We start from the raw sequence: 26,008 nt of genomic DNA, 5'->3' as shown, positions 1-26,008 counted from the left end.
AGAACAACATTAGTGGTGATGGCTTTGATAGAAAAAAAAAAACAAAAAAAAAAAAACGCCAAAATATTGAACTTGCCCAGAAACAGCGTGTTAACTCTGTGCTTCTCTATACACTGTGTACAGAGTCTTAAATCACCCTTTTATGACATTATTATTATTATTTTTATATTATTACATAACCAACTAACTGTACATCTTGTAAAAATACCAGTGTTACAAAATACTGTTCAACCAGCATTGAGGTTATGCACAAGAGAAAATCAAGTTACTTTTATATAAAATTTAAGCATGTTAAAATAAGCTCCTCTGTATGTATAAAACACAATTGGTTGGCTAACAAAAGAGTTTGCACAGGTTTGCACCGAACACTAATGACCGGCTCAGACGTACGGCTCAGTTCTCAGACCACAAGCCAGCAGTCATGTCCAGTACGTGTTGGAGGTACAAGCCTACAAAACCAGTTGACAGAGAGTTAGGGAATAACTGACCTTACCCGTTAATAAGGTTTATGATCGCTCAACCACTTCAGAAGTGAGACATAAAACAGAGAAGAGAAAAGTGAGAGTATTTTTTCATTGCGTCAGTCAAGGATTTTGTTCTTTAAAAAAACCAAAAAAAAAACCCGATATATCTTTGGTCATTTCTACATTCGTTCCTCATTGTACAACAAGGCACATGATAGAAGAACGCTTGCAGGACTCTCAAGAGCTTCATGCTTATTCAGTGAGGGATTTCAACAGGAATATGATCGATGGGTCTGATATACAGATGGGGGGAAAAGATTCAAAGTAGTAATTAATTAGCATACAGATCACGTTCACACTTTGAGTGTTTCCAGGGGAATTTGCGAATCCTGAACGTAACCACTCAAAATCTAGAATACAGCAGGACGTCTCATCGAATAATTACACACCTAACCTAGCCCCCAAGGGGGCGCCATTTCTCAAACACCTTCATTTCCAAGGTCACGGGTTCCATCTGCTCGAACACACCCTCTAACTGTTAACCAGGTAAACAGAGATGGGAACTCGTGCCTTATGAATTGTGTTTTTCAGTGTGCACAGCAGGACAATTTATGACGAGCAATAGTTATTGCGACATGCTTATATGCATCCTGATTTTAATTTAAGACAGACCTGAACTATCACATTAACAGTTCAACTGATAATGGATGTTAAAAAAACATAAATATTGGGATGTAATGCTGTCAGATTTCACCTTTAGAAAAAAAAAATAAGCATGTGTGTACTTCATTAACATATTTAAAGTTGTGTGTGCATGTGTGTTCTGTTAGTGTTGTTCATGCTGGCAGAAATTATTTTATGTATTAGATCATGATTCTTCAAATACATCCGTATGTTCTAGGACTTGAGGTGAGGCTTCTTAGTTTTCAGATACATCAAGTGGACAATAAGCGACCAGAGATCCTTTCTACATCCATATTTAAAACTTCCCTGCATTAAACATTCATCAATTAATCTTGATTCATCTGCATGGTTTCTGTTTAACTTGAATAATTTCCCAAAAAAGTCCAGGCAGTCATGATTTAAAAAAAAAAAAAAGAGAGAAAAAAAAAGGCAGTCTCACACAGTGAGAGACGAAGAGTCATCGATATTAAGAACAGGGAGATTCCTAACACCTCTCTTCACATACAGTGCAGCGAACATCACAGGGACGATATGGTTTTGCCCTCTTCAGGGTCCGGCAATGCCAGCATCGCGCCACGGCTCGACGGCCTCGGATCTGTACGAGTGACTGCCTTCCACACGCTTATGCGGAGCAGTGTTGGCGTTAAACGCAAAGGCCCTAAAACTGTGACCGGCTCGGTCGCCTCGTCCTCGGTTCGCTGCTAGAGCTCGGGCATTTGGGGTCAGGGTGTGGCTGGTTTGTGTAGGATGCCCTGCAGGTCCTCTGGAAGCGAGAGGATAATAGAGTCAATGTGGGACTGAAGTTTGGCCAGCGTTCCTGCTCTTACCGGCAGCTTCTCTCGCTCGGCCTGCGTCTGGGAAACAACATGGAGGAGGTTACACAAAAGCAAAGAAAAGAGGCTTTAATGTGGACAATGCAAGAAAATGTAAAAAAAACACCAACCAGTTTATCTTTTAGCTTAAGAACAAGATCGACTGTCTCCACTTCCGTGTGCTTTTGAATCCGCAATCGCAGATCCTGGGACAAAGATGCTCACAAGCTTAGTGATCATTGAAAAGCATATTTTAGTACGTCTCAGTAAGCAATCATTATCGGGTTGGGTTCTAACCTCTTCACAAAGTGCCTCGAGATGCAGGGCCTCCAACTTCTGCATCATTTCTTTCCTGCGGTTTCTGAACCAGCCATCGAAGTTGGGCGACTTAAGGAACTGCCTGCGGAGGAGGAGAGAACAGGAAGAATGATTTCAAACAAAGGGAATGTTCAGGTTGTAAAAAAAACAAAAAAAAACAACACAAAGCGACTTAAGTTGTCATGGCAACACAAATACCACTCCCACCCTAATGCCCTTGAACATAGATTAGCTGCATTGGGCTCAGAAACTGAGATCTAGATCTGCGGAAAAGTGCTACTGGAGAGCTGTGGTCCGAACCTCTCAGCTGTCTGAGTAATGCAAGATAGACAGAGATGGACAGGGACAGAGACAGACAGACAGACAGACATTTCATACCTATAAAGACCAATCCAGTCTCCTTTGAGGCGGGATGTGAGCTGAGGCCCAGCTTTTTCCAGAGTCTTCATAAACTCCTCCTGCGCAAACGGTTTAAGCTGAGGAGGACTCTGAGAGGTGAGGAGGGGGAAAAAAAAGTAAATGTTAATCACCGTCATAAACGGTGAAACGTTTCTAATAGCCTTTTTACATTTTACGTGCAGTGTGCTCCAAATGTCTGGGAGCACTAGTGAGTATCTTTCTATTATGATTGCTTTCCTAAACTGATACTATTTCCAGTAGTTTCATTAATAACAAATACTCAAGTATTAAAAAAAGTAGAATGAATTGCATTTAATGCCAATGAGCACTCCAACTGGCATAGACACTGCAAGCCTGTGCAAAACCTAATTTTAGATCAAATCCTTCAGATTTTCGTCTGACCACATGCTTCAGTAGAAGAGATTAGGCGTGGGAAAACCTGCACTTGTGTGAGAACAGTTAACATGATCGATATCACACAGTTGCTTAAATAGGGTGCTAGAAACTGACGTGTCAAGAATGATAAATATTCAAGATATTGATCAAAATGGTAAAAATCTAATTTAATGTGGGGCTCAGACATTTGTCCACACTCTATGTATAGCAATACTGGCAATAATAGTCCTAACCGATCCAGATGATTATATAAAATAAATAAATAATAAAAAAAATAAATCATACTTTCCAGGCAGAGATGCTTTTCTGCAAAGGCATCAGGCTGGCCACGTAGCGCTCCTGCAACATCAACAGACACTGAGATTAGAAGAGACAATTTGTATTTTCACTAAACAAAAAAAGGTTAACTTAACAGTAGATGTACCTTCACATAATCGTAAAATATACTGACTTATATTATTTATTATGATATTAAAATTTTTTACCACACGTGATCCCTGGAATTCAAAACCATAAGACTAATCGCCTGACACACACGTCCTACTGTAACATTAACAGTCATCAATTCATACTAGTAAAACCTAGACCTGGTCAGGAAAATCACTGCAGCATCCATAAGACATTGGGCTTTGTAACTGGCACTGCAGGCTGAAACCGTTAAGGCTTTGAGTTACTCATAAGAAGGTTGTGGGTTCAAGCCCCATCACTGCCACTGGTGAGACCGTGAGCAAGTCGCTTGACCCTATCTGTTCGATCCTGGTTGATCCTGGGTTCTGACCCCAGCTTCCTAACCGGGATATTTTGAAAAAAAAAAAAAAAAAGAAGAAAGTTTTTACTCTGCTGTAAAAAACATTTAACACATAAGTAAATCTTAATCATAAAGGCTATTCTGCAGGGGCTTCCAGATTTTAAAGGATGTTGTTTCTCTTTACAACTGACATTTTTGTGCATGATCATGTGGCTCATGTAAGGTATGATTTGTTGCAGCCAGGACAGCGGTGAGAGGAAGCGAGTCGGACCAACAGGGAATGTGTGATAATTCTTATCGGAGTGTAATCTTGTGATTTAGGGGGGAAGAAAACAAGAAAAGCAGAGAACATGCATCACAGATGGAGAGCGAGACAGGAGTTGCTGAGAACTCACACACACGCAGAAGTGTGACACTGGAAAGTGTGACACTGGAAAGTGTTGATGAGGTGAAAACCCCAAAACATCAGGAGAGAATTTTATTTTATGTTTGTTTCTGTCAAATGTTGCAAAGTGCTAATGGGAAGTGACCCTGTAGCTCAGCGAGTCCGCCTGTCTCCGAGCTGCTCTTCTTGTCCACTTTCACACCCACCAGGCTCTACAGTAACCATAACAACACTTTACACCAGTCCTAGCCAGAAACAGCCTGTTAACTAGCCTGTCTTATTAGAAAGATTAAGATTACTGTCAAAGACTAACCCCCTCCCTCTCTCTCTCTTCTATCAGTCGCAGTCACATTAGCCAATTCTAGGAACCTGCGAGCTCATGCATGTGAAATGTGACATGTAGCTCTTTCCTCTTTGGGTGTTACACCACCTTATGACACAGCATGATCAGGAAAGACTTTTTCCCACCATGGTGCGCTTCCACACCACTGTAACTCTCACCAAGGGAATGATGAAGCTCTGCGTTAATTCCAAGAAGTATCGTCGCAAAATGGCATTCTGGGCTTCGGATGGACGTTTCTGCTGAACTCCCTGGGAACAATTATGATCATGATTATTATTATATAGAAGTAAATGAATAGAGAAACATGTATAAACAAATATTGGGCTTTAACCGACAAAGTGATGGTGTCTGCTAACCTTCTGCAGCTGCTTAATGATGTCTTCATCTTTGTTCAGAAAAGGCTTGTATGCCGTGTACACACCTGTTCATGCGAAGCGAGAGCATGATTTAATAAATGAGTTAATTACTTATGATGGTTTTATTATGGACAAGAACAAAAGAAAAGAAGCCACATAGTCACCTGGTTTGGAATCTAGAGTTTTCAGGTTCTTTAATTTCTTCACCTTCATCTGTTTGGCCATTTCTGCTTGAGGAGGAATTAAAAACAGGGATGACTGATATCACCCAGTAAAAAAATTCCCCTTTAAATAACTCTTATAATACTGTATGTATAGCTGAGAAATACCGTACTGAAAGGCAGTATTGACAGACACAAGCTTGCGTATGTTGTTTCCTTCCTTTAAGTTGCATTAAATACTCAGTAGACGTTTATTTTATTAGCAGTAGTATCAGTTGTAATTTTATTTTTTAATCAACAATACCCCATCACGTGCAGACCTTACACATTACTTGTTCTAATTTCTAATTAGGCATTATATTGCATTTAAGCACTTAATGCAAAGTTCTTTCCTTCAGCCTGGTTTTTGCCTTGGGGCCAGCTTAAACAAAACAAAACTATGCTACGACGCAAAATACACCACATTAACTTCCTGCCTTTGGGTCGATTATTTTTATCTGTACAACTAAAGTGCACCAGAGTTCATTTGGAAGCAAAGCAAGACAACCTCGCTCAGGTGCTCTCAGAGCTAAAAGTTTAAAATAGATTTATATATAAAAAAATAGAAAAAGATTTTTGTGTTCTGACTTGATTAAACACCTGCACCAAAATGGAAAACCTTCATTTCAAATACACTAAGGTTTCAGTCATTGTTCAATCAAATACAGATTATCAAAAAAAAAAAAGAAGACTTTTTTCCAGATTTAGCTTTGATTACAGCACACACAGATTCCTCATGCTCCCAGAACCACTCTGAGTTCTGAAATGCACCCGAGTCGTTAGGGAGGGAAACTTCTTAACTTGATACGCTCATTAATCCAGGATAGTCTCAATCTGAATTCATCATTTTTCGATTCCCATTTCGGTTCGATTCCCATCCAAAGCCCAAACCCCAGCCACTGGATACAGTGCCGGTCCCAAGCCCGGATAAAATGGGAGGGTTTCATCAGAAAGATATCCGGCGTAAAATCTGTGCCAACCTTGTATGTACACCAAACATTTACGTGATCTCTGATCACAAACATTCAGTCCAGTCCAATCCACTGACATATAATAATGTATCCTCCTCAGACATGATATACACATCTCAGAATGAAATTTTGTTTTTACACAGAGACTGACTAAAGTGGGATGAGGGAATTTTTAAAACAGGTTACCTGTTTGCTTCATGTCCCCTATGCGGATGATGTGCGGCCAGTGCTGAAGCGTTTTAGCAAAAAAAGGATTAGTGACGCCCAAAATGACAGAGGGTCTGAAAACAAAAACAGATACGAGCGATAAGCATGTCATCTGTCGGCAGTTCTACATACCTTACACATGGACTTTTACCTACAGCGTATACCTACAGGTAAAGATTACCAACAAATAAAGATGTTTTAAGATTAGATTAGAATCCTGGGCTGTAATCAACATGGACTTTGTAAATGGAAAATACACTGGCTCGGTTAACTCTAATATATCCGTCACACGGCTTGCTATCACAGTGACAAAGTCTCATTGTTAGAAGAGGACTGCTCCAAACAAAACGAATCAGTCTTGAGGGCAAAGACAGGACACACAGCTGTATCGTCAATATCACCAGATAAACATAATTAAATCTAGAAGAATAAATAGCAAGCTACAACCCATTCAGTAGTTTAGATCTAATCTTGAGTTTCTGCAACATTGAGAATATGACAGAGAACACGGGGATACTCACGGAGCCTGGGTACGAGTCGTGTACTCCTTGAACTCACTGTCGTGGATGGTGAAGTAGGGTCGGAAGTCACTGCAGTACCGTAGCGGGGCGATACAGCTGATAATAAGAATCAAAAACAAGAAGCATGGTATTTTATCTAATGTTTCATGATTTAAACAGTTACTCATTTTTGTTAAGTGCCTTCACTGCACCTTTATGATTGTGCTGCATCCAACCTCACTACACATGAATAAATGCATTGCAAATTCATCGGCGCAGATCGGTCAACCCTGTTGCTATACAGACTTATATATAAGTATATAAGTCACCTGACTAACGCCAGCACCGTGTCCGAGGACTCTGCCGGTGACGGTGCCATTACAACCAGGGCTTCCCCGAGCAGCACGAGCTCCCACAACATCTGGATGTGAAAGAAGACGGGGTAGAAACACCTAGAGTAGAAACAAGAAGATTCTGGTTATCAAATGCATTCCTCTCACTAAAGTAAAGCAAACCACAAACCTTTACCCTGGGACCTTCCTTTTCCTTCTTATTTTTGTATTTAAGTCCAACCAGGACTATTGATTGTACAGAAAACAGAGCACAGTTATAACCTCTGTTACACTAATGCGCTCAGCCCAGTGTTGCACTAGTGCTTGGATACCATCGAGGTACTGTAGGTACGTTTTTTTCAGTACACCAGAGCCCCTGCTTCATGTCTGAAACACTGGCCTTACACGTATATACACCGTATTCAGATATTATACTATTCAGATGCATAATGAGATAAAAATGTGAGTCGCTCTGGATAAGAGCATCTGCCAAATGCCTAAATGTAAATATAAATGTATATACATATACATACCTACACACGCTTTTTTCTTTTATTTCTCAGTATGGTAGGAAAGGAACAGATGGAATCCAGACACAGAGAAGACAGACCACCTGGGTGCCTCTCCACTTTTGCCCTTCTGCATCAGTCTCTTAATCATGGTGGACATTTACAACCATGAGTCATATCCTAGTCTATTTTACATACGAAGGAACTGAAGAAAAAAAAAAAAAAAGAAAAAAAAAACATCTTCCTGAAGCTAGGATTAGATTACATAACTTTAATTCTGATGAGTAACACTTGGGCAGCATGCAGAGTCAGTGCAGACTTGCTCTTGTGTGCAAATTTTATGAAAGGACAGCTGGCACAGATATACTAAGTAGGACAGACTACATCCTACCCTGCTGAGTAAGCCTCATACCAGTCAGAGAGCATTAAAATGTGATGCTAGTCGAGTGTGCTGGTCATGGAATTACAGTATGGGAAAGCAAAATGTGGACAGTGGACACGATTTGAACTCGATTTTTCACCATCTGGGTGCACGAGAGAAAAAAAACCCACCAAAACTCTCATATTTTAAAACAAAGACTACAGGCTTAAACAGGGACGTGGCACCTTGAGGAGGGAGAGGTAGAGTTTGCGTGAACAGCTTTGATTTAATACGTTTAAACATAATCGTGTCATTAGAGGGAAAATGATGTCAGTTTAAAATGTCATGTCTATGTGGAGAAGGAGGTAAATTCCACAGTTCCAGCTGTTTGGACATCCATGCTAGAAACACGACATCATGCTTTTTTGACTCTGACTTTGATTTCCTAACAAGAAGACATCTGAATAACAACAAGACTTTTTGTTATTCAATGTAAAATTTACAGTAATAAACTGCATTAATAAAAAAAGAAAAAAAAGTAGAAAAAAAAGTTATATACATACAGTATGTAAGTGGTGTATTTATATTCCTAAAGGCGTAGTGCTGAAGTTTAATTCTGTGTAAAGCAGCTAATAAAAAGCGTGAACTTCAAGTAATCCAATATAACTAACATATACAACAAGTCTTTTGTCTCCTCTTTCTCTCTCTCTCAGGACATAGGTGTCGCAGCAACCAGATACAAGCAGTGTGTAAACAGCGTAGTCATGGAAAGAGCGGCTCTGCAGTCTTCAATTACCTGCACTTCCAATTACAACCACCAGGTGGAAGAATCAATGATTGCATAAATACCATCTATTTCACAAATGCACTATTGAGCTCTGAATCATGAGGTAATAAATGCATAAATATGGGCTTTACCTGAACAGATCCACTTCATGCACGGTAGGAAGTACGACAGACACGAGACTGTCGCTCTGTAACGGTAAACATTCCAGAGTTAAACACACACACACTCATTGAGTATAACTTCATGACATGCACTTTTCCCTGACGTTCATCTTACCGAGGAGGACTGCACAAGCTGCGAGGTGCCCGGCTTGTCATAACACGTCGGTATACGCAGCTGAGGAAAGCAGATGGTGGTGTTAATGAATTCCTGTGCACCAATAACCAGTCACTAAATTAAAGGTGAATTAAGCGGTTACCTTCATGACAACACCCATGATTGGGAGAGACAAGATCTTGCCTGGACATGGCGTCGGCCATCGGTCGATATCGTTGCAAGCTATAAGGGCAATGAATGTAGCTTTTAAACAATGCTGTACGTGTGAAACACTTGGAGATTAAATGAATAACAAATGCACATAAACATTTCTGGTGAAAAACATACATTATGCGGGGAGATGTGTTGAATTTTAAAAGGGAATAACATTTTTTATTTACATTATATACGGTATAATTGTGTGAAATTGACATTAGCCACACGCATGTCTACGCAACACGTGACGAGAGAACAGCACATTTTGGTCAAAAACAAAAAGATGATCACTAGAGACGCTATTGAAAAAAAAAGAAACATCGTTCTTCCTGATTTCCAGGATCCAAAATAAATTCCCGCCTATTTTATTTTGCAATCCATTGGGCTACGTTTAAATGAGAGTCCTAGCTTACTGGACTTTCAGGGAAGTGTAAAATAAAATAAAAAAATTCAGATCTATATTATTATTATCTAGATAGCTCTATCAGTTATTACTACTTACTAGTCCATCGAGAGCTTTGTGATGTCTAGAAAAGCCAACCTGCTGTACTCACCGGCTTCTAAACACGGCTCCTGTTTCTCGAAATACTCTGGGGCGATGAGCTTCAGAAGCGAGTGGAAGAAGGTGACATACGGGAGCTTGCTGATAAGAACTAGAGACTGACACACAAACACAATGAACAAGAATATTAATGAGGCCTTTCTGATACAGTGCACTGAATACAAACCAAATTACACTTGGCTAAGAAACTACACTGCCTGGCAAGAAAAAATAAATAAAAAAAGTTGCACACACCAAGATTTCATTCAATCACATTTAGCTTTGATTACAGCACACAATGTGGTGGCCGGTTCATGTGTTCATTCCTCATGCTCCCAGACCAACCCTTTCACAACTTGAGTCCTGTAGTATTCCCGTGCCATCAGGGAAGAAACACTCCATAGACCGAACCTGGTCATTCAGTATATTCAGGTCATCAGGTGACTTTGACAGTTTCTGAGTCCAGACCTGAGCAACTGAATTTACCCCAGATCCTAACACTCCCTCCAGAAGCTCGTACAGTGGCCACTATGCATGATTTTGCATCGTTTCTTCTCTTCTAACCCTGATGCACCACTTGCTCTGGAATAGTGTCGGTCTGGACTCATAAGACCACAAATCAATCAATTAATAGCTCAGTGGTTAAGGCATTGGACTACGGTTCAGAAGATCCCAGGTTCAAACCCCATGACCACCAATGCTACCACTCTTGGGATTTTGAGCAAAGGCCCTTAACCCTCAACTGCTCAGATGTATAATGAGATTTAAAAAAAAAAATGCAAGCCACTCTGAATAAAGGCGTCTGCAAAATCCCTAAATGTTAATATTAATTGTAAAGTGTTGGCCAAATTGTGTTAAACTGAGCTAAAAACAGGATAAATCAGGTCTCGTCTTGTATGCTCCAAGACCGACTCGCATTGACCATCTAGCAAATCATAGATGAGGCTGAATTCTTATACTCAATCGCAGAAAGACAGAAGGCAGGATTTGCTGGAGAAATACAAATAAACCCAACCTTACCTACACTAGCAACAATTTGAATCATTAACAACAACCTTATTTAAAACTTCATTAAAATTACACATAAACATGGTTAAGGCTGACACTGAGATTAAATAATTAACAAATATTGTGCTAAAAAACTTTTGTTTTTCAATATAATGTGTGTATATTATAATAATTATTATTATAATTTTATAACTCATATTGTAAACAAGGGTGTTGTGAAGCTATGCTTTATTAAAAACCTTCAAGAGAATATTCCATGGGAACCCTTGCGGATCCTTCCACCGAGCTTACAGGTTACATAACAACCACTTGCACTGCCACTGAGCTCTCGTAGTGTGAAAGCTAATTACGGTTGTACCAGGAGAGTGACTCATACGACTGAAAGGAGAAACAGACTTAAGAACTCAGAGATCCCTCCTGCTCACTCGTGCCTCCGTGTTTCTGTTTTTAGGACTTCAGCAGTAGATTAAAAGCGCTCCTACCCCGAATTGTCTTAATTAGACATGACTGACAGTGAGGAGAATCAGCAAGGTGCTGCTTGTGTGAGACTTCCTCTAGTCTGCATTTGTACAGTGGATCCTGGCTTCAGGCTTTGTGGAACTGGATTCGTAAGAGGGTCTGACTGGAAAACTGGTCAACAAGCCTATTTAAGTACATGAGTTACTGGGGGTTTAAGCTCCTGCAACTAAATCGGAGAAAAATGGCGGTGAGTAGTTAAAGAGTATGGTGCATTAAATGAAATTTGTGTAAATAGAGTAAAGAACAATTTCAAGAAACACTGGTTTCCTTACACTGCAACAACATAATAGTCAGGTATAAAGATTAATGGTGCAATGTCTACTGTCAATTAAAGGACCCAGTGGAGTGGCTTTACTTATATGAGGTCACAACAGGGTAAAAATATATTTGGCTTGTTTAAGCCTGGGGCAAAACAAAAAGGCTACGTTCACTTTACAAGCCGCATTGCTCAATTCAGATTTTTTTTTTTTAAATGATTCAGTCTGCCTGTTCTAATTCGAGTTGCATGACCCCGTATCAGATACATCTCTCTGATCGAGGACCACATACGGAAGTGACTGTACAGACAGCAATCATTTAAAAAAAAAATCAGATCTGTGTCACAGAAAGCTGGAAGAAAATAAAAAAATCTGAATTTAGTCACTTCTGGTTGATAATGTGAACGTATCCAAACAAATTAAAGGCAGGAAATGTTTCTCCTTAATTAATTCATGTTTTTAGCATTCATCGATTGTGCAAAACTGTGCAAAAAAGTATTTAAAAAAAAAAAACCTAAATAGAAATGAAAAAACATATAGAAGTTGTGTGTATATTAATTCATATTTTTTTATGCGTGTTGTAAACAAGAGTCTTGTGAAGCCATGCTTCATTAAAAACCTTCAAGAGTATATTCCAGTAGATCCTTGCAGATTCTTTCACTGCTTACAGGTTACATAACCACATACGGAAGTGAGATCTCTGTCTCTATGAGGCTGAAAAATCTGAATTGAGTCACTTCAGGCTGGTGATGAGAACAGGGAAATGTTTCACCGTTACTCATTTTATGTTTTTTGTCCATATCTAAAAATGACAAAATAATGTTTGCTCTTTAATTCTTCTTGTGAGCAGGTAGGAAAACCTTTGCACTCCACTACAGGATCATTTTAAGAGTTTAACCAGGTCTTAATCTTTTAATTTGATCCCATCTGAGAATAACTCAGAACTTGTCATGATATGCATCATGCAGTAGAATTTTAACACTAATCGAATGAGAGCCGCTACCATGTTCCATCCTGTATGTCCAGATTCCTTAAAAGTGAAATCAGGTTTTAGGAGCGTCTTTAGATAAGCTAAAGTGAAGACAGCTACAGTAAAGACTTCTTCGACCTACTGTATGTTGACACACAAGAGTGACGTAGAATCTTTTAATCTGATTGGTCAGGAGGTACTGATTCACTTCCCTTTATACAATACTGACTTTTACAGGATTCTCCTAAATCAGTGCGAGTCTAAATAACAATTCTTAACCGAGAAAATGAGACAGAGATGCTGGTGATGTCTTTATCTCACCTTCTGAAAGTATCCCCTCTTCAGCGTTTTATCTCGAACTTGTCTAAAGTAGACGTAACCGTAGAAATGCCCCTGATCTTTCTAAAAGGTAAAAAAAGAAAAAAAAGATAGCATTCTGTAATTATTATACTGCAAGTTGTCTTACTAATTTATATTAACATTCTAATTACATGGCTTTAATTAGAAACTACTACATGAGTAAAAATAAATCCATATTTTTTTATACATGTGCTCGTTCTTAAAAAGCTTCCTAACCTTGAGGAACACCGGAGCGTCCCTGTCGAAGTGGTCCAGGAAACATCCGAGTGAGGACTTCCTGCCCGCCGCCTGCCGGAAACGGAAGCAAAACTGTGTGTCTCCTAAACAGCCTGGGAGTAGAAAGAGGAAACAGGAAACTCATCAAGTCAGGAATATAGGATAAATATCCCTGGAATTCTTCGTGCAGACTTGAAAAGTTTTTTAAGAGGAAAATTAGAAAGCAGCATGTATTCGTGAAACAGCCGTCATAACAGAGATTATCCCGCATGGATAGAATACACTCAAGGATAGAAGCATGGTTTTGTCTTCACCTGTGTCCTTAAGACAAGTGAAGGCCATATGATAGCTCACACGCTGATATCTAAAGTACAGTGTATACACTGTATGCAAACTGAAGACTCAAGAGCAAGGTGTTTTCAGCCATGTTTACATGTCATTTTTGTTGATACAGTATGTATATGTATAAACAGGTATTATAAACAGGCTGAGCGTACAGATACTGAAACCCCAGATCAGACTGCAGTGCGTCTACAGCGGCAGCACAGACACCAGACAGAGGTGAGAGCTCCTGAACCATCACGCAGGTAAATGGAGATGAACCTCCAGTCGTATTTAATGTTAAAACCTCACGCTAGTACATTTAGCACTGTACGGTAAAAGGCCAGAAAATGTACTGTTAAACTTCACTAACGCAATGTGTCTCTCTATATTGAAAAAAGGCAAATATCACACACTGTCTATTTATTTAATTGTGGCCCGTCTGTATTCGTCTTCCAATTACATTACAAATATATAAGGGTGATTGTGTGTAGACAGTTTAAGGAGTGAAAATTATTTTTAAAAATAAGAATAAAAAAAAACTTTTACAATTCCATTGATAAATCGGGTGACACATGGGGTCGTGACCCCTGGTTTAAAAACATTTGTGCTATAGTTTACATTTCGGTTCAAATCTTATTAACTCCTAATTAAGGCTCTTAACCCCCATCTGGTCCAGGGGGCGCTGTATCCTGGCTGACCGTGCAGTCTCACCCCAGCTTCCCAACTGGAATAGGTGAAGAAAAAATATTCCACTGTGCTGTAAGGTACCTGTGACAGACAACTGAATTTGAATGAACTTTTAATATTATATAGTGTGGAATTTATACTGTGTGTAAACAATGTAAAATAACTCTATTTTAAATACATCACAAAAAAGAAAAATAGGAAAAAACCTCCATGCACCAAGTATAATTCCTTACCAGCTTGAACACTAAGAAAACCCAGTGTTCTTGTCTCCAGGTCGGCTTTAAAGCCGTGCCAGACGGCAGTGTGTAGATCAGAGCAGCTTGAAGTACCTCTCTGCCCTTCCTACATTCCAGGCTTGAAGATCATTGGGCGGTAATTGAAGCAGGATGTGTTTTGGTGATGGTGAACGCTAAACAAAAGAACCTGCTCCTATGTAGGCGCTCACTGATCCTCGGGTGGAGATGTTGAATTTAGGCTTTAGTGCTGCGGGTTGAAGAGTGACATCCCGACTCTGTGCTCCTCTCTTTAGGGAGGTCAAACGCTGGCTGGTGGGATTGTGTGTGTGTGTGTGTGTGTGTGTGTGTGTGTGTGTGTGTGTGTGAGTAAATCAGTGAGCTGGGTTACAGGATATGACAGATGGATTACCTCCAACAACTCTTCACACACTGCTTATTGGTGTGTCCAATCGCATTATTTCTTTTTAAGCAAAACTTATCCAGTTGTGTCAAACATTTCTCAAACCATTTCTTTTTCCTTTTTTAAAGCATTTCTCTAACAGGGAACACACACCCAGGGCTTTTTCCAAGACAAACAAACACAGAGTGCAATTTTGAATGAGAGGCCTTATTTATAATCCTAGTCTAAAGCTACTTCCACACACACACACACATACACACATCACCACCTCTTTATTTCTTTTACTTATTCATTTGTTATATGAATTATAAGACTCAATAAAAAAAAGAAAAAAAAGATTAGTGCTCTGGCTGTAACATTTATTTTCCTTAACTTTTAGAAAAGATAAATACATCTTTTCTTCGACATGATCTCTTTGCTTTTCCACACACTTCTCACACCGTCTCTCAACTTTTAAAATGTTACGGCTGAGCTGCGAGCCACGAGTGTATCGCTACTTTACTTTTTCATCAGAAGTGAATCTTTGTCCTCGTAGGTCTACTTTTAAGGGACCAAACAGGCGAAAGACGGATGGACCGCGATCTGGGCCGTGTTAAGGAGTGTAAAATGCAGGGATACGTCATTTTAAGTCATGAAGTGCTGTGCACTGAACAGTTGTGTACATTCAAATAATTTCATACAAATATATAAATTAATATTCAGTATAAAGAAAAACTTTATCTTCATGAATGCAGCTTGTTTTTCATTGATTTCATGCTGTGTTGTGGGAATGATATTAATCCTCAAATGATCAGTTCTGCTGTAAGAGCCACGTTTGATTTATTTACGACACTGTCATGATGACATGCAAGATGACAACGCCCCTGGATAGCAGTCCTCGTGTTTAATATGAAGTTTAGGCTTCAGCTCTTTAATAAGCATCGCACTGTTGATTATCGATCATTTTTTCTGTTGATGTTTTAATCGTGGCCTTTGAGAATCCCAGAAAACCGGAAGCATTGATAAATGTTTCAGCTGATGGTTGACTCTTGAACTCTTTCTTGGTTGGAGATTGAGGATGTTTCCGTTCCATACTCTGCAGGTTACTCTCAGGCTTGTGGAATCCGTGTTTGCCACCAGTAACGTTTCTCTTTGAGAAATCCTTAGATTACCGATCAAAACTGTTTTTGCAAATATTTTTAAACAGTGGAAAAAGCAAAATGGTGAAATCCGCGGCAGTTGTCTGAAAGCTTTATGCACACAGACCAAACGTATAGGTGTGACGCAGCTGCATCCTAATCAGACAGCTCCAATCACAACTGTTTCAAGCCCCTATAACAGAGATCAGATTGTGATAATCTGATCAAAATTATGTAAAAAAAGAAATAAAAAAAGGAGAGAGAATGAGAACTGTTTGATTGCGAAGGCAAATGCTTCTGTTTATGTTTCCCTGCGAGTTACGAGGTACAAAATCAGACTACAAAAAAAAGGATCACTGCACACCGCGCAAATCACAAATTCGGCCTCTATTTTCGCTCACAACGCAGTTACAAATGAACTGATGTGACACGTTCACACCTGCACAGCTGTGACCTTCTAGACAGCAGCCTCGAACAGAAAGCGCTGATAAGACTTATCAGTGTTTTAATATAACTGGAATGTTACAGAATGCTTCTGTCATTACTTAAACAAATATGTTATAGCTGATGCTTATTATATATTAAACTCCTATTAAACCCCCCTATATAACTATTAGAATTACTCAGTTAGGATAATACCTGCTTCCCTTCTGGATTCACGCTCCAGACTCTGATGGAAAGTGAGTAAGGGCCCTAAGTCCCTGTTGTCATGCCAACCAACTCACTGGAAATGAAACTTGGACAGTATAGCATGAACGTTTCCACGTATATAGAGCAAACGTGCCAGATTGCAAGGTAACCTGATCAGGATGTTCTTCCACACGTACACGGACCTCGGTCCTGCATCCATCCTGGCTGTTTCACACAGAGACGAGAGAATCGCTGTCTGTCCGGCTGTCAGGCTTCGACTGCACAGCTTTTGTATCGATGTATACACCATACATGATGGGTACGAGACGCGATGCTCCCATCATGTATAGTGGACTCTGTACAAGACTATGGAGGCAGTGTTATGATTTCAATGCAACCAGAACTAATTTAGGTTTTCAATTATTAGGGATAAACACCTACACAGACACAACTTTTGCTGTCGTGTGAATTCCTTTCGAGTATCTGTTCTTAATGCAGCGTCAATACAACTAAGTGGTAAAGCTACAAAATCAAACAACTGGCTCGAACTATTCCTCTATCTCTTCTCACTGCTGGTGCTGTATAGCGTTTTTTTTTTTTTCCGTTTCTCTTTTCGCAGCTTTAGTTCCCATTTACTGTTCGATTTAAAAAAAGTAGAACAATACCTTACAACTGTGACACAAACTATACGCTGCCCCCCCAAAAAAAGTGACTGGAATTGTCCATAACGTTATTAAAACCAAAAAGGACAGCGCTGAACCATCAACTCGTTAAAAAATGTGTTCACAAAAATGTACAACGATTGTGATCTGAGATCATTTAAACACTTGGTGAAGTTGCGTTATACTAATAAAACAAAGCAGTAGGAATCAAAGTAAAAGTAAGATCATTTCTCTACACACAACGTGATGAGAACTCACGAGATTAGGACTAAACAGCTGTGTGCCCATAATAAAACAATTTGTTAGTGAAATGCTTCAGTTTGATAGGGAGCATAAAGATTAGACTTTGGAGCAATGAGTAAAAAAAAATAAAGAAAACAAAGAAAAATTAAGTTTAAAAAAAAAAGGGGCAGACACCACTAGTGTCTGAAGAACGTTTTTTTCGCTTGAACACTTATTCACCTCTCACCATCAGCACTGCTTCTGTCCCTCGCTCTGATTCAGCAACACCCATCTTCTTCATCTCTCACGTTCGTTTCTACTTCTTTCTCTTCGCTTATTTTCTCATTTCTTTCCTCCATGTCCTTCTCTGTCTCTCCTGCCTACTCACTTCTTCTTCTCTTTTCATATCTTCTGCAGCCTTTCTTAGTTAAAGGAAGTTGCCAATATTTTGACTGAATTGATCTTAACTCCTGGAGGACCACCTGTTCCGAACATTTTAAGTGTTTTCCTGCTCGGTCACGGTTTTTTAGAAAAGAAATGTTCCCTTTGAACTGCACATTTTCGCTCACTGCAGTTTGGAATCACACTTAACATGGCTGAACACCTAGTGAAGTACACTTCGCAGGGTACTTCAGGCCGTTTGGAATGCTCCAGGGCTGTGAAGCAGAGTTTTAAACCATATTTTTAGTTGCTTTACATTTCTTTTTCACTAGTGTGACCAAAAGCAGTCAAACGGGGCCTCATGGTTACAATCCTCAACTTCATTAACACAGTGAAACTATACGATGAATAAATATGCAACACAGTGTGTATGATTGGAGATGGAGGCACAGGGTATAGTCAGTAGCACTGTGGCCTCGCACCTTTAGGGTCAGGGTTCGATTCCCGCCTCGGGTCTGTTTGCATGTTCTCCCCATGCTTGGTGGTTTTCCTCTTCTGGGTACTCCGATTTCCTCCCACAGTCCAAAGACATGCAGATTAGGCCAACTGGCGTTCCCAAATTGCCCGTAGTGTGCCTCCATGTAGATCCATCCCCTGGCTGTAGATTAGCACCTCTCTCTTTGAAACTAAAAAGATGCTGAAAAAGCTTTGAAGATTGTGTTTTTTTCATTCAAATACTAAAATTCAAATATCTGTTTTCTGTACTGCATCCTTGTGTGTAAATTCTTCACACATACATACAACTAGTCTCAAATTGCAACAAAAAACCCTACAAAAAAAAAAAATGCCCATCGACTCCTACTTAGGTCTTCCTGACCTCAAGTTCAGTCAGTGACGTCAAATCGCCATGGCCACCCACAGCATCGGTGTTAAACAGCGCAGGACTTCTTATACTGGCATTTGCTTTTGATGAAGCAGCATACAGACACGTTCGTTTGTTTGTTACATCCATGCATACAACACTGACTATACACACCGCTTGTTTGTGGAAAACATACACTCATTACGTTTAACTAGCTAGCTCGATGCTAATAAAAGACCAAGTGGGAATTACGACGTGGGCCACTACAATGTAGGAAAGATCTAACTCAAACGGCTCTCAGGCGACTAATTCTACCCGTAAAGTCAGAATTTCGTTTAAAGAAACAGAACTTTGATTTAAATGTTGAATATTCAATAAAATATAAATTTAGAAGAACTAGAAAGCGTTGAAGCACTATTAAAACTGCACTATTGCCTACCTTTTAAAAAAAGAATTAAGCACAGGAAGTCCCCTACATATGAATATTTGTGTTATGAACTTTTGAACATACAAATTTTGGAAGTTCAATCAGATGTCCGGTGCACATCATCACGTGCGTGCAGTGTGCATCGCCGGATGTCCGAAACCAAGCGTGAAAAAAAGCAGCGATGTAGCTGGTAGTGCTAAAAAGTTCCAAGAAATAACGATAGAGACAAAAGTAAAAATAATTGAGATAATGGAGAGAGGTGAAAAGATGGCAGACATTGCTCGTTCTTTTAACGACTATTGGCATTATTCTAAAGAACACTACTGTAATATACTGTTTATAGACAAATTGTGACGGTATGCTAGTACCTAGACTATGTCTGCTAGACTTACGAACAAACTGGGCTTACGAACAGGCTCTCGGAATGGAGTTCGTTCGTATGTCGGGGACGTACAGATAGCTAAGAAAAACCTATTTGGAGATATTTGTTTTATTTCCATGCAGTTAACATGGCAAAAAGCAGGAAATTCAGATTTCCCATTTGCCATGAACATGAAAAAAAATGTAGTTATTACCTTGGATTTCTCTTGTTCGAGAAAAAGTTAAATGCAGGATTATAGCCTTGAGCTTAAACGCAACATTGTGCTGAGTGAGACACAATTTGGCAACCATATTCATAAAAGCTCAAAACACACGACTATGAATAAAGGTATTTTTCTGTTGAACAAGCCCAGGACCAGGGTGAGTCAAAAATTATCCGCAGTCTGGCTGACAGGGGAAAGACAGTAGCCTTAAAAGGAAAATACTGATAAGACAGTGTCGACTGACAACAGCTTTAATCCAGCACAGACAAGGTTTGACGCAGATTTTGCTATAACTGGCTAACATGGGGTTTGTCCTGAATCTTGACTGATTTTTTTTTTATTCGTCTCATAAGGAGAGCTTTAATGATTAATTTGTTTACTCATTACACAAGTATGCCTGAGAGGTTTAAATCCCCACTTAACAAGGACGTTTTCACACACACACACTACTTCTCCGAGTTTCTACCTTTTATTTGAGAAAAAAAAAAGCTTTGGATTAGCAGTGGGTCACGCACACGAGCGCTGCGTTATCATGTTTCAGGAAGGCTCTTACCGGTATGATGCTGTGCAGACGGAGGAGTGCCACGGATGCTCTGCTACACAACGTCTGACCGCTTCAATGAGTCACATGTGTGTGTGTGTGCGCGCGCATGTGTTTACTCTATTAATAAGAGCTCGTTACACACTCCTACTGCACAAACACCGACATCCTAGAGCACTCAAATATTAGGACTTTAGGAAATGCCACATTCAACACATCAGATATCACATTAATGATTTCATCCTCATAATAATAATAATAATAATAATAATAATAATAATAATTATCATCTATACATGGGTCAGTGCACAAGTTTGTACACCCATAAGCCAAAATAAAGACTACAAACATTTATTTATAGTGTATGGGGCCTAAAATGTAAGGGGCGTTCATGTCAAACTGGGACTTGTGATAAAATTTATTAGCAGGATAAGGCGTTGCTTTTTAAAAAATAAAAAATAACTCTAATAAAAAATGTTCAGGATGTGTGGTTTATAAGCGTTTTATGTCAACAGCCGATGTCTTCGCGTGGAGGGGCGGGGCTATGACAGACACTGTGTTTGGTCAAGTGTGAGGACGAGCAAATCAATACTCTGCATGCATCTGAATAAGAATTTACCCACTTTAAATTATTAAAAAAAAGAAAACCTCTATATAGGAGATCAGTGTGTTGATACTGTGTTTAACGACACAAACTAACCAGAGTGGAGGAAACACTGGACTGTGCTGCTAGAATTGTATAAATAAAACTTCACTTAAAACTTTGCCTTTAGGAATGACATTTTTACAAGCGTTTGCCTCTGCATTCTAGTAAACAAAAGAAAAAAGCTTACAAATTTTTTGTGTTTTTTTTTTTTTTTTTTTGCATTTTGTGCAAGATTTAATGAAGACATGGGTCCCAGGAATGTTATCAAGGACAACAGCAAGAAGAAAAGAGAGCCACTTTTAGCTTTGTTTTAAAAGCAGCCGGTGCCTAGAGAAATCACTAATTCAGGTTTAAATTCAAAGTGTGATTTAATGTCTATTTGTTTCATCTCCCTTTACATGTCTTTTTAATTTTTTTTATCATATTTAGATGCAGAAAATATGATTATTGTTGATTATTGATGGTAACATTGGTAATATTTTGCATTATTTCCTACTGTATATAAAAACGCGTTTCGCAATACGAATTTTCTTAAGAACTCGATTCACAGATTCAATTTGTATGCCGAGGTTCTGCTGTATGCATTACTTGATACACCTTATTGACCTTTCACATGAAATTTTCAGCATGCCAGTGCCACCAGTTACTGAAGAATGTTATGTAATCCTAAACAACACTTTGTCATTACAAAGTGCTTTTAAGTTGTTCTGTGTCCCAAATGTGTGGAACAAGGTATTGAACACTACATATACACAGTGCACTAACCATCCATTTTTCGCTATTTGGGATTCAAACCTAGAACAATTAGGTAGTTATTAATTAGAAAGCTTTTTTTATGGAGACACAATTTTATGGAGCGTAAAGCATATTTCCTTTGCCACAGAAGTACTGAACTATGAGCTAATGCGATCAATACACCACAGAAAGAATAACATTCTTGTACACCAGCTAAGGTTATAACATTACGATAACTTCTGCAAATTAATATCTTTGTTACTTTTTTTATACATTTTCTTACGCTTACTTTTCTTTTGAATAAATTACGAAGTCCATCATAACATACTGCATATGAAAATAAGGAGAACAGAAGCCATCAGGTGCTACGTTACTCTTTTATCTGTGAGACAAAGCATCAGGTCATACACTAGGTCATCAGGTAATCTTTTGGCTTTAAAATACACCTTGAAGGTAATTATCAATGAAAATCAATGGCAGCCTAACATGGGTTAACTGCTTCTGTCCGCTACTTGTGGTAGTCATGTGACTGCAAAAGACCAATAAGGACGTTTACTGTAAACACTTACCAGAGTTAGAATCTGGAAACGACAAGTAGCAGATGCTCATTTTCTGGAAAAAAAAAATAGGAAAAGATATAAGCAGGATATAAGCCAAGAGTTGTGCGAAAAGCACTATAGGCACATAAGATCAAATAAGAATAAATAATAAATAAATCAGTTTCCTACCTCTTTCTCTGTTAGCTTAGCATGGTGTGGGTATATAACCTGAAAATAAATACAAACAAGCACAAGTTACTCATTAAATAATTTTGTTTATCAAGTGCGTCATAAAATTATATGATTAATCTGATACATCAAACATAACACACAACAACAAGCTATGATTAACAGCAGGGTTTAGAGGGTTGTTATAATGTTTCATTTCATCAACTCATTAACTCAAATAATAATAACAACATTAAAAAAAAATAATAACAACAACAACAACAATAATAATAATTCTGCATAATAATACTCTTCTGCAAGTAGGTGACAAGTTATTTTCAAGGATGAGATGTTCCACTCGCTGAATGTTCACAGGAACGACTGCAGCGGGCTAAGAACCACCTCAGCTGGGATCGCTATTCACTCAAATGTGTTATCGCGAGTCTCATCACTGTACTGTGCTTCACGTCTTCTTTAAATATCTAATGATATCTAATATATAAATAATTGCTTTTACAGCTTCATTCACCATAAACTTTATCATAAATCTTAGTTTTACTCGAACGCACATCATTATAATAATGTTCTGCTGTATGTTATGTTTATACTACTACTAATAATAATAATTATAACAATAATAATAAGCTGTAAATTAGCATCCTGTTGAACTGAAAAAAGCTAGTGTGTAGACAAACCTGAAGAGAGAGCTGTAGAGATAGACAGCAACAAAGATAAACAGAGAGACAGACTGGCAGAAAGATAAACTAAGACAAACATTCACAAATGTTGTGTACAAATGGGATAGTTAATTGATATAAAAAGATTAATGAATATATATATATATATATATATATATATATATATATATATATATATATAATTTTTTTAGACATTATGGTTATTTTTTCTTACACAGTTATAGTTATCGCACTTTTACAGTTTAAGTTTGGTGCAAAGATAATTTCCTAATTTCCTCTCACACCACCATATTGTTTTGAACATGTCTTTTATATTTGTAAAAAATTTAAATATATAAGAGTTCTTAAATTTAATAAATCTGGAGAAAATTTTTGGGGGTCACAATCTGTAGACACAGACATGTTAAACAGACAAATGTAGAAAGATAGACTGACAGATCAAAAGACACCAAGTCTATCTAAAGAAATTGAAGTAAATAAAGAGAGATCAATATAAAATGACAAAGAGAGAGAGAGAGAGAGAGAGAGAGATACATAAAGAAAAAAAGAAATGCAGAGAGAGAGAAGAAGAAAAAAAGAGAGGGGGGCAATGTAGAATGACAGAAAAATGAAAGTCATACAAAATAACAGGCAAATAAAGACGGAAAGAAACAGACAGAGGGGGATCAATACAGAAAAAAGAGTTGGAGAGAGAGAGAGAAACGGAAAGACATGGAGAGGGAGAAAGACAGAGAGACTGAAAGAAAGACAGATAGAACAACATAAAAACAGAAGTAGAGAGAGTTACAGAGAGGGAGATCAATACAATATATGTGAGACAGCGAGAGAGAGAGAGACAGAGAGAGAGAGACAGACAGAGAGACAGAGAGAGAGACAGACAGAGAGAGAGAGAGACAGAGAGAGAGAGACTGAGAGAGAGAGACTGAGAGAAAGACAGACAGAGACAGAGAGAGACAGAGAGAGAGAGAGAACGACAGACAGAGAGACAGAGAGAGACAGACAGACAGACAGAGACAGGATGCTCGTGGAGAGGTGCGAGCGATACAGCACTAACGGATAAACACTCTCTCTCTCTCTCTCTCACACACACACACACACACACACCTCTCTAACGTGTATGTGTGTGTGTGAGAGAACGAGAGTTAAAGGCAGTAATACGATCTTTCTGTAAATCCTTCTGATAGAGCGATGCATCCTAGGCTCACTATGCTAAGCTAAGCTAAGCTAGCCGGTCATTACAGACGGCTCCAGCTGTGAGCTCGCAGGCCGGATCATCAGCACCAGGCCACAGAGCGGGTACACTGGGTGAGAGATACCAGAATAATCAGTGAGAATCCCGGAGCAGCTCACCTCCACTGCCTGGCCGAGCTCCAGGTCGAAGCCAACCACGCAGACGCAGTGCAGCCAGGCGGAGAAGCGATCCCACGGCAGCAGTAGCTGCTCCGGCTCCGCATCCCCGGGCCCGTCAACAGGCATCTCCTCCGCCGGGGAAATCCGCAAATCCTCCCCGTCCTGCGTCCGCTCGGCTTCTTCAGGCTGCTCCGCTACTTCCTCCGACCCGCGCGAGGCCATCCTCCAAGACCGGAATACAGCGCTCGATCCTCGGCTCGGGTCCTGACCGTCACCTCAGGCTTCGCTCACCCACAGCGAAGCGCAGCTCGCAGTGCGAACACTGCCGCGTATTCCTGAACCCTGATTACGCTTCTTGCGTAGACGACGCAGGCGTGCTTGGATAACGGGCTACGTTATGAGTTGCTCAGAAAATTCACAGATATTGATTTAATCTACTTCCGGGGAAAGTCATAGTGTATTGAATGCAGATCGAATATGTTTGCTACTTCCGGGTTGTTGCAAAGCAGCGGAAATACAAACACGCAACCGGAATCTTACGTCATATTCTTATTATATCAAATTATGAAATATCGTAGTAACAAACGTAATATAAATAACAAATAAACATATCTTACAGTATTTATCGTTCATTATTGTTATTATTATTATTATTATTATTATTAGTAGTAGTAGTAGTAGTATTGTTTAAATATAATTTTGCCTAGTTGTAATCACTGCTACAATAATGGCCCTCCCACAATATTAAAGTGAAATAGACGATTTCAACGTTTTTCAAGCATTTCGAGTCTGTAATTAATTTACAGTATTCACTTGTTTACATCTATTATACCGACTTCATGAATCTCAGTCTGGGCTGGAAAGAAATCGGCCTCAGCATTGCTTTGCTTATAGATCAAATTTAACATTATTCTTATAATAATGTTTCTCACTTGCCATGCGGAAGGCCCAGGTTCAATTCCCACCCAATGCCCAAACCCCAGCCACTGAATGCAGTGCTGGTCCCAAACTCGGATAAAACAGGAGGGTTGCAACTGGAAGGACATCTGACGTAAAACCTGTGCCAAAAGGTATTGCAAATGTGTGACCCTGTGATGAGAGCAGCCGAAAGACTTACAACAACAACATGAATGGTGATGCTGTGCTTGATTCTAATAATAAATAAATAATCCAAAATGAATGCTAAAGATAATAAGTTGGCAATATACACTGCGGTTTATTTCTTACCTCTTACACCTTCTTACGCCAGTCTGATCCGGTGGGACTGTTGAAAAGTCTTAAATCGATTGTATGAATGACTGCTCTTTTTTTCTTTATTTAATTTTTATTTTTTTTATCCCTTTAAAGATTTCAGTAATGCAATGTGTTGTGTGTATGATGGTGCAATGCTATGTTGAGCAGTTTGAAACATGTCAAAGCAAATTCCTGAACCTGACAAGTACTGGCAAATAAAGTTAGTCTAAACCGGCTCGGCTTATAAGGTTTTTTTACTCTGATTAAAAACAGTTTTACTTTAAAAGCATTAAACTAATGTAATATTTGATAAGAAATTATAGCTATAAAAAATTATATCGTTATGTATAATTTTAATTTTAATTGTACATATTTTACATGAATTAAATGGTAAAATTAAAACAATAAGAATTAAAGTATATTTTTAATTAAATAATTAAAATAATAGATG

At 38.9% G+C, this 26,008-nt stretch overlaps 1 protein-coding gene across 1 annotated transcript; it reads right to left on the bottom strand.

The window, feature by feature from the left end:
- Window positions 1–1,554: 1,554 nt before the first annotated feature.
- On the bottom strand, window positions 1,555–24,764 carry dennd6aa (DENN/MADD domain containing 6Aa). Its single transcript, XM_053484552.1, has 20 exons — window positions 24,325–24,764; window positions 22,298–22,336; window positions 22,139–22,181; window positions 13,115–13,227; window positions 12,860–12,940; window positions 9,798–9,903; window positions 9,191–9,270; window positions 9,049–9,108; window positions 8,904–8,959; window positions 7,113–7,235; window positions 6,805–6,900; window positions 6,263–6,357; window positions 5,070–5,135; window positions 4,906–4,970; window positions 4,708–4,797; window positions 3,359–3,412; window positions 2,657–2,766; window positions 2,258–2,360; window positions 2,092–2,166; window positions 1,555–2,002 (listed from the first exon to the last, which is right to left on the bottom strand). The coding sequence occupies exons 1-20, from the start codon at window positions 24,544–24,546 to the stop codon at window positions 1,871–1,873; spliced, it is 1,809 nt and encodes a 602-aa protein (XP_053340527.1). The 5' UTR covers window positions 24,547–24,764; the 3' UTR covers window positions 1,555–1,870.
- Between the last annotated feature and the right edge of the window lie 1,244 nt (window positions 24,765–26,008).

Source organism: Clarias gariepinus, chromosome 23 (genome assembly GCF_024256425.1).
Source record: "Clarias gariepinus isolate MV-2021 ecotype Netherlands chromosome 23, CGAR_prim_01v2, whole genome shotgun sequence".
Lineage (NCBI taxonomy): Eukaryota > Metazoa > Chordata > Actinopteri > Siluriformes > Clariidae > Clarias > Clarias gariepinus.
The sequence above is the reverse complement of the archived record's forward strand: the minus strand, read 5'-3'. Positions and strand labels throughout refer to the sequence as shown.

Bases quoted from the DNA above. Each gene is read 5' to 3' on its own strand.
- dennd6aa (XM_053484552.1), bottom strand. From the start codon at position 24,546: ATGGCCTCGCGCGGGTCGGAGGAAGTAGCGGAGCAGCCTGAAGAAGCC. The intron at 12,941-13,114 runs GTTAGGAAGCTT...TTTACCTTTTAG, and splicing joins ACGCTCCGGTGTTCCTCAAG to AAAGATCAGGGGCATTTCTA. The intron at 6,901-7,112 runs GTGACTTATATA...TCTTATTATCAG, and splicing joins ACGGTGCTGGCGTTAGTCAG to CTGTATCGCCCCGCTACGGT.